Here is a 9,911-nt window from a genome sequence, read left to right as displayed (position 1 = left end):
TAACTTTAACTATCATTGGGGTTTTGAATTGTTTTAAATTATTGTAATTTATTTATTTATTGTTCCACCTCCTCCATATTGTATCGTTGTAACCGCTGCTGGTGTACGTCGCCCCGAGTCCCTTGGGGGAGAGGGGACGACTAAGAAGTCAAAATAATAAATAAATAAATAAATAAATAAATAAGTATTCAATTTTAATTCTGGTGATTGAATAAAATCACCCACTGCACTTTCCAGCATCGGGCTATCTTAATGAATAAATTCAGCCTTGGTCTCTGAACAGTTTAAGTGCTAATTCTCTTTGAATTTACTGATAATAATCTATGGACAAAATTGGACTGACAATCTGGTTATTTTGGGCAATTCCAGCTTTGCACAACTGATTGTTTCAGGAAAGAATAACTTCAGAGGATTATTTTATTATATAAATTTAGACATGATTCAAATTAATATTTCCCATACAAGTGTCTTAGCACCAGGTACTTCAACTTCTAGTAACACATTGTGGCAAATTAGTTCCACAATCCTTTATTTTACATTTATGGAGAATCCTGGATTTACAAGTTTTTGAAAACCACCCACACCTTATTTCCTATAGCCAACTTGCAATTTCACAGACAAGCCAAAACATATAGTCAAAGTAAGTTTTTAGATCCCCTCCCCCCCACCGTCCTATCTGCAATTACGAGAAATGTGTTAAATACAGTCTAGCAGAGGAAAATGGCAAGAACCTATTTTAAAATTCTTAAACACGAACACTTTTCCCAGGGAAGACCTGATTTTTTAAGAATTTGAATAACATTTGTGTGGTCGGCTACAATAAAACCCTGGCCTAAATAGTTCATGGCTCCTCTAAAACACGATAGGATTTCAGGAAATATGCACCACCCGAAAACAACCCCTCCCCGGCCCCTCAATCTACTTAAAGGCCTCTTAGTACGATGTCAAGAAGGGGGGAAAAGCGGCGGTATGGAGGGGGTTGAAAAAGACAAAACATCCATTAAACAACTGACTGCCAACGAAAGCCGCACGCGCAAGTTGCAACGCTCCGCCCCTTTTATTGCCCTGCGATTTGCTTCCAACGGCGTCTTTTTCGTTTTTCTGCTCGCGCGCTTCGGGGGCGCTCGTGCCTCCGCGGAAGCCAATAAGGAGAGCGGTGCGCCGCATGCATAGATTGCGCGCGCCGGAAGCGACTGTTTGTTGCTGAGGAGAAGTGGAGTGGATACTGGTAACTGATATTGTGGCACGGAGCTGCTGGAAGCCCGGCGACTGATCCCTTTCGTTGTGTCTGTGGGGGCAATATCAAGTAAGCCAAAGGTTTTTACTTCGAGATTCCCCTCCCCCTTCCCCGACACTCCTGTAGTGTCGGGATCAATTCTGCTTCCCGGTGCCCTTTGGGGGTCTGCATCCTGCAATTTTCCCGCTTGTTTTGCCCGAAGAAGAACATTAGAGGCCTGAGTTTAGAAGACTTCCGGTTTGCAGTTAGGGCGTTTTTTCCCCCTCTTAAATGATATTTTCGTGCACGGCGCCCATAATTCAACCAGCCTCCCCCTTGTCTTCCACTTAGATATTCCTTAATATGGAAGGAGAGAAGAGAGGTTAGCGGATTGCCCACGACTTTTCCTCGGACCAAATATTAAAAGCAATCATCATCCATGTTCGCATTCACGACCCCAAATCTGTTCCCTGCCTTATATTTGAATATAGGGCGGAGAAATTTTGCTGTTGACTCTCTTCTAAAAGTCAGTGTAGTTTTATATTTAGTGAAGAAGGAAAGAGCGGGAAGTTAGGAAAAATGTGATGTATATATAGACATATATTGGAACGACTTCTTCAGTTAGAGAGAATATACAAACACACCTAGGTATAGGTTATCAAAGTTATGTCAGGTTTTATCGTTCGTGTAATGTGATGTTTTTGTTTGTGTTACTCTAGAAGTGGATTTTTGCATAAGGCAAGGAAGTGGAGTAGATGATCTTCAATGCATTATCAAATTTGTGTATTTCTTAAAATATGTGTTATGGTTGGTAGAACCAAAAATACAATATAATCAAACGTATACATAATTGGCCCTTGACATGTACTCAACATGAGAATCTTTTTGACCAACTATCTGAACTTTTACATAATTGTAAAGTTGTGAGCAATAATATTAACAGGATATTAAAACAGTAAAGAAAACTCTTGTGTCAACCCTCTTACATTTTCTTGGGAATATATTTCAAGTGTATATATTGCGTAATGCAAATTATTTTTGTCAATTTATTTTAAATCCTATCAATATTTATAAACAGGTAGCAGATAATTCCATAATTCGTGTTAGTAAATAGTATTCTTAACCATTTGGTGTGTTGGACAGAAACGTTTTAGCTTTATTGTAATGTATGTCTTGTATGTGGTATTTAAATGCTGATTTTATTATGTTTGCAAATTTTATCTCTTCTAGCAATTTGTTCTGCTGCAATGGGTGAACCCCAGCAAGTGAGTGCCCTCCCTCCACCTCCAATGCAATATATCAAAGAATATACTGATGAAAATATTCGGAAAGGTATAGCTCCTAAGCCTCCACCACCTATTAAAGATAACTATATGATGTTTGGAAATCAGTTCCAGTGTGATGATCTAATTATCCGACCATTAGAAAGCCAGGGTATTGAAAGATTGCATCCCATGCAATTTGATCATAAAAAGGAATTAAGGAAACTCAACATGTCTATCCTGATCAACTTCTTAGATCTCTTGGATATATTAATAAGAAGCCCAGGCAGCATAAAAAGAGAAGAGAAACTGGAAGATTTAAAACTGCTATTTGTTCATGTTCATCACCTTATAAATGAATATCGACCTCACCAAGCAAGAGAGACTTTGAGAGTCATGATGGAAGTGCAGAAACGTCAGCGTTTAGAAACTGCAGAGAGATTTCAGAAACATCTAGAACGAGTTGTAGAAATGATTCAGAATTGCTTGGCTTCTCTGCCAGAAGATTTACCGCATTCAGATGGAGGAATGAGAATAAAAGCTGAACCAATGGACACTGAAGACAGCATAAACTGTATTGGATCGAATGAACAGCAAAGAACAATCTCTAGTGTAAAAAAAGATCAGGTTTTGGACAAAGATGCTAACATGTGTAGCATTATTGATGAAATGACATGAAAAATATTTGGGATTTTCAGGGAACATGCAACTGATGCTAAGGAATTAGAATATGATGTTTCTTTTCCTTTTGCTGTGACTCAACAGTAATGGAACACAATGTATAAATCAGTAAATATTGATAATTTATTTGTTTAGCTTTTGCATGTATATCTATACTTGACTTTACAGTATATCAGTCTTACTGATAACTTTACCCATTATGCTAATTATGCATATCAGTGTCCAAATTTTGCTGATGGTCATTTATTGAAATATGGAGGTACTTTAAGGAATTTAAATACATATGATGATTCCTTGTTTAGGTTAAATTAAATTAAACATGTATACAAAGTAAAAGTTAAAACAATAAATATTTTTTTTCTTGTTATGAATGTTTGTGAATTAAAGTAATTGCTTCTGATGATAAGGAAGCTTGGTGACTAACATTTATTAAAAAGAATGAAATTCTAAATTCTTTTGAGATAACTTTATCTTTAAAATATTTAACAGAAGACTTGATCCAAATTAGCCTTGTATTTTACAGGATGAGCCATATTGCTTCCCTCCTATTTAAATATAACTCAATTTTATTGGGTTGTAATACAGTTGTTCTTCAGATCGTGACTTCTTGTTAATGTTGACTTAAATATATTTGAATTACTGTGTTAAAATCTTTGTATGTGTGTTTACTAAAGAACTGGAAGTATGTAAACAGCATAGCCATAATATGTATATATTCAACATTTATACCACATAACATGCACTTAAAACATTTCTATATTTCTACACAATCAGGAAAAAAATCTATATAAAGTAGTTCTTATGGGCCAAGAAAAAAATACTTGCAAGAACAAATACTAACATATACATACCAAAGAACAAATTAAGTTGTGTAGTGTTACAAGGTAATGAAATTATTTTTGATCTCTAGAGATTGAATAATTCCATTTTACCAAATTCCATTATTTTCTGGGGAAAATGTGAGGGTGGCAGATATTTTTCTGATTTCAATCTATATAGAATTTTTACTTCGCTAGTATGGTGTAACCAGAGGTGGTTTTGTACTAATTAAAAGTATTAGAGAGAGTTAGTAACATTGGGCTTCTATTTGTCTTTACCACCAAGCTTATATTTCTTTATACCATATATCATGCAATTCAGAAAGTTTCAATTCTCAAAAGTAGCTTTCCAAAATAATACTAATTATTTTTGTGGTGACTTTTAGTGGTTGTCCCCCCCCCCCCCCCAATTTGTTCATATGTTGGGTATAAATATTTATTTTATTTTATTTGGGCTAATTTGAGTTATCTCAAAATTAGAAAATATAGTTTAGCTAACAAAGAGAACGGTAATTAAAATTCACCTCAGAAATTCAATTACCATATTATTCAGAGTATAGGACGCACCAAGATTTTGAAGAGGCAAATTAAAAAAAGTTTGCACTCTGTAATCCTCCCAAAAACAGCCCGTTTTTTGCGAAAACGGGCCTGCCCCCCCCCCAAGGCATGAATAGCCTTTAGGAGGCTTGTAGAGTACTCGGGGGGTTGGGAAAAACGAACAAAAAATGGCCCATTTTTTCTCGAAAATGGGCCCGTTTTTTGTCAAAAAAAGGCATGCATAGCCTTTAGGAGACTTATAGAGTGCTCCTCGGGGCTGGGGTGTGTGGCAAAATTGAGCAAAAAATGGCCCGGTTTTTCGCTCATTTCTGCCCTCCCCAGGCCAAAGGAGCACTCTGGAAGCCACCTAAAGGCTTTGAACAGCCATTTTGGTGAAGGGGGCAGGGTTTCAGGAGGAAAAAATTCTGTATTCAGTGTATAAGATGCACTCAGATTTTCAGCCTCCTTTTTGAGGGAAAAAAGTGTGCTTATACTCTGAAAAATATAGTATGTAACAAATGCTTATCCAAAAATTGTACTTAGATATTTTACCCTAGTATTACTAATGGTAATTGGTAGTAGTGATATTTTAGCTACTATCGTTGCAATGTTGATTCATTTACACTTTAATATTCATGAGAAAAAATTACAGTCAAATTTATAAAGAAGAGTTCAAGAAATACAAGTGGTTTTGCCTCGATGTTCCATCTTCATTTGGCATTTCAGATTTAGTAAACAACATAATTATACAGTGGCTACCAAACCAAGATAGCTTTTTCTAATGTCTTTATTTTTGCTTTTAATAATAATATAGTGCTGAGAATAGGTGAAAGCTCATGTAAAGAGAAGCAGAAAAATAGCTCTGCATTAAAAAGAATTTATAAACAACTGAAATAAGTTTAAAACAATTTATGATGGGTAACAATGGGAGTTGATTTTTTTTTCTCCCTTAATTATGTGCAGCTTGTTTATGGAGATTCCTGCAATAGTCTTAATATTAAAATATACTGTATGAGATTTTATGCCTCAGCAGGAGGCAGCACCAAGCCGACTTTGGCTGAGCTCAAAGGCTAAGTATGGATGTCTTCACTCAGCAATTGCTCATAGATTGTAAAAAGCATCAGATTTGGTAGTACCTATAAAAGGAGCAATACAATACAATAGCAGATTTGGAAGGGACCTTGGAGGTCTTCTAGTCCAACCCCCTGCCTAGGCAGGAAACCCTATACCGTTTCAGACAAATGGCTATCCAACATCATCTTAAAGACTTCCAGTGTTGGGGCATTCACAACTTCTGGAGGCAAGCTGTTCCACTGATCAATTGTTCTAACTGTCAGGAAATTTCTCCTCAGTTCTAAGTTGCTTCTCTCCTTGATCAGTTTCCACCCATTGCTTCTTGTTCTACCCACAGGTGCCTTGGAGAATAGTTTGATTCCCTCTTCTTTGTGGCAACCCCTGAGATATTGGAACACTGCTACCATGTCTCCCCAAGTCCTTCTTTTCATTAAACTAGACATACCCAGTTCCTGCAACCGTTCTTCATATGTTTTAGTCTCCAGTCCCCAATCATCTTTGTTGCTCTTCTCTGCACTCTAGTTTCTAGAGTCTCCATATCTTTTCTACATCGTGGTGACCAAAACTGAATGCAGTATTCCAAGTGTGGCCTTACCAAGGCATTATAAAGTGGTATTAACACTTCACGCGATCTTGATTCTATCCCTCTGTTTATGTAGCCTAGAACTGTGTTGGCTTTTTTGGCAGCACACTGCTGGCTCATATTTAAATGGTTGTCCACTAGGACTCCAAGATCCTCTCACAGTTACTACTATTGAGCAAGGTACCACCTAGTCTATACTTATGCATTTCATTTCATAAGATACAGAAGGATCTTGACAAACTTGAACATTGGGCACTATCTAATAAAATGAAATTCAATGGTGAAAAGAGTAAGGTTCTACATTTAGGCAACAAAAACGGAATGCACAGGTACAGTATACAGGTACCTCCAAGGTCCCTTCCAACTCTACTATTGTATTATTGTATTATTGTATTTTTCTTGCCTAAATGTAGAACCTGCTTAAAGATCACCTGCTTAAAAAGGACGCTAGTTCGGAGCCCAACCGCAGGGAGGGGGATCCCCCTCGCGTTCCTCATCTTCCCGGATGGGCTGGTAAGGGGACAGAAAAGGTTGTTCTCCAGTTGGGACGGAGAGAGGGACAGACAGACAGAGACACACACACACAGACACACACACACACACACACACAGAGTGAGTGATTGAGTGAGTGACAGACAGACAGACAGACAGACACACATATACACACAGAGTGACAGAGAGGAAGGGAGGAGAAACACAGAGAGATAGAGAGAGAGGGGGAGGGAGGGAGAGTGAGAGACAGACAGACAGAATGTGAGGGGGATCTCTCCCCTCGCGGATGGAGCCTCCTCCTTCCAATTGGGGGGATCCATGCAGAGGATTTCTTCCTCCACCCCCCAGTTGGAAACGAGGTGGCTGTCAAAGCAAGGCAGCCCCCCCCCCCCCCGCAGAAGAAGGAACAGGAGAGGAGTTCGCGCCAAACGCCTCTGCAGACGATCTTGAAAACCTGTGAGGTTGCTTTCGGAGGGGAAAGATGGGCAGCTGTGCAAAGGCTTGTTTTAAAGCTGCTGGCTCCAAGGCTGCAGGTGCCCAGGGAGGGCGGCAGGGGCAAATGCTGTCGCCTGCTCCTTCCCAAAGCAACATCGCAGGTTTTCAAGATAGTTCGGACAGGTGTTTTTTAAAAAGAAAACCATGAAAAAGCCGCAAGATCTGGAGAGAGATCCGGCCAGCCCGAGAAGACATTTCTGAGAAGAGATCTCGCCATTTTTTGCATCGGGATATGCTGCAAGGGGGGGGGGGAAAGTGAAGACCTTTTCCAGCTGGCGCAAAGGACTTCCCCGGACTTGCTTTAGTGAGTACGGGCCCGCACCTCCACCACCACCAATCCGGAAAAGGTCTTTGCTCCCTCTCTCTTGCAGCAAGCCCCGATGCAAAAAAACACCAAGGACTTGCGAGTGAGTGACAGGGGCGGGGCTTCCGGGTTCATTGACCAACCAGCAGAAACCCACCACTGCCCAGGTGGCTACATTCGGCCTATAAGGTGCACCCAGATTTTCACCCTCTTTTTTGGAGTAAAAAAGTGCATCTTATAGGGCGAAAAATATGGCAGTTCAGTGGTTCTGAGATCTCGTCTGCCAGTTCCTTCAGAACCCTGGGGTGTAATCCATCCGGTCTTGGTGATTTGAATTCATCTAGGGTAGACAGGTGCTCACTTTTCATTTTCTTCCCTATTTCAACTTGTGTTCCTAACCAGTTGGAACAACTGGGCCAACCTCCCTTTCCCTCTAACTTCACTAATTATAGAAGAATGGAATAACTGTAAAATAAATGTTCCCAACAATTATAGACAGCTTAAAATGATACTATAATTAGTGGTATTGAACACTACTGAGGAGCACTAAAAGGACCTAGAGTTGCTCTTCCTCATGGAAAGAATTTCCATCCTATGGGCAGGATTCCACCCCCAGAGCCTGGATATTGAACTCTCCTGGCCCCATTAGCTCTCTCTCTGTGTGTACATACATACATACATACATACATACATACATACATACATACATACAAACATACATCATACATACATATTAGCTGCACAAATCCCAAATGTACGTGGAGATGCATTTGCCTTGAGACCCTCAGGAACAATAAGATGGAAAGCAAGGCAAATGGCTTGAGTCTCAGAATGAAATATATAGTAACAGAATAGTGCTAAGAATAGGTGCGAGCCCAAAATTGTGCCTTCAACTTGATAGTGAGAACTGCGAAGTAAGTTACTTTGCTGCTATTATTGTTTCTCTAGTGACTATCCAAGAGAGAGTTTTCTGGATGATTAGAGGACTGTTACAATCAGGCACAGTTGATGGAGATGGGGGGATCTTCAGATGTCTGCCGTGACCAGGGACGTGCGGTCAGGGGAGGCAGGGGAGGCAGAGCCTCACCTCTCATCATGAAATAATAATATATAATAATAATATCCACAAGGGAGTTTCATATATATAAGAGGAAGAGGAGAGAGGAGGAGGAGTGGGCAACCGGCAGAGGCAGGAGGGTTCTCGGAAGCGCCAATAACTTTCCTGCCTCCGCTGTACTTTGCGCGCTCCTCGCGACTGCAATAGACGTCCAGAAGTGGCAGGGGCTTGATGACGTTGCTGCAGCTGCCATGCGCGGACAGATGGAAGTAGCCAGAGTGGTGCCGAGGCAGTCCGGCGGACGAGCGACCGAGGATCAGGCTGCCTGATCCTCTATCGCTCGCTCGCTCTTTCGTCCGGCCAGACCCCTCGGCGCCACTCTGGTTACCTCCGTCCGGCTGTGCCCAGCAGTGACGTCGGTGACGTCATCAAGATGAAGTGGCTTGGGGGCGAAGTGCTTTTCAGTGTTTTTTTGTGCGTCTGGCATTTAGGTAGATAGCCGGATGTCCTAAACACCAGACGCACAGAAAAGCACTGAAAAGCAGCTGCTGTTGGGGATCGCGGAGCGCGAGCCGGCGGAGTGCGCTCAGGAAGGCGGGGAATGGGATCACGTGTGCTGGAGGCTGAGGCAGCCTCAGCCTCTAGCACATGTGGTCCCATTCCCCGCCTTCCTGATGACGTCACCAGCCTCACCAGCCATAAACCTCACCGCACGTCACTGGCCGTGACAATGATGGAAAACCAGAAAGCAAAACCAAAGGAGCTTTCTTAAAGCTTGATGTTCATGCTTTATTGTAAAAGTTAAGGAATGGCATTCAGAGAACCACGAGTATGGATGTGTGGGACTGGTTTCAGCTGCCACAGTCTAATGATGGGCACAAGGTTTTGGAAAAAGTCTGACCACATGGATTCTTGACCTATCATGGCATGTAGAATCTAGCTAAATGGAATTGATTAGGCAATTAGTACATCTTTGAGCCATGGGCATAGTGGCCTTAATCTGGAAAACTCATCTACTCCTTAAAAAGAAAGCCTTACAATGAAACTGCTGGCTGCAGTGAACTTATTAAATTAGCTAATTCTTATTGAAGTTGATTTAAAATGTAGCTTTTTTCACAGTAGGAACCCTCCTTTTAAACATGTTTGTATATCCAAATTCATCCTGGTTTCTGCCATAATAACATCATACCTGTTTTCAGAGTTGCTTCTGCTGCACTTTTATTTTTCTATTGAGAAATATTAATTTATTCTTGTAATTGGACTACATTACACTTTGGAAGATTTGTGAGAATTTGGCCTTCGCTCTAACCAGGTCTATTTTTTAGATTAATTCCACTTCTGTGACATCTAAACAGTAATTACAAACTGCAATTATGTTGTCTTGTAAAGGTT

General features: G+C 40.5%; 1 protein-coding gene across 1 annotated transcript; it reads left to right on the top strand.

Annotated features, from left to right (window-relative positions):
* Positions 1 to 1,134: 1,134 nt before the first annotated feature.
* MED7 (mediator complex subunit 7) lies at positions 1,135 to 3,586 on the top strand. The gene is made up of 2 exons (XM_081936549.1): positions 1,135 to 1,306; positions 2,447 to 3,586. Exon 2 carries the CDS (start codon positions 2,464 to 2,466, stop codon positions 3,154 to 3,156), a length of 693 nt encoding a protein of 230 aa, XP_081792675.1. The 5' UTR covers positions 1,135 to 1,306; positions 2,447 to 2,463; the 3' UTR covers positions 3,157 to 3,586.
* The last annotated feature ends 6,325 nt before the right edge of the window (positions 3,587 to 9,911 follow it).

Source organism: Natrix helvetica (assembly GCF_964273705.1).
Source record: "Natrix helvetica genome assembly, chromosome: 1".
Taxonomy (NCBI): Eukaryota; Metazoa; Chordata; class Lepidosauria; order Squamata; family Natricidae; genus Natrix; species Natrix helvetica.
Note: the sequence above shows the minus strand (reverse complement) of the source record. Positions and strands in the feature narration are given on the sequence as shown.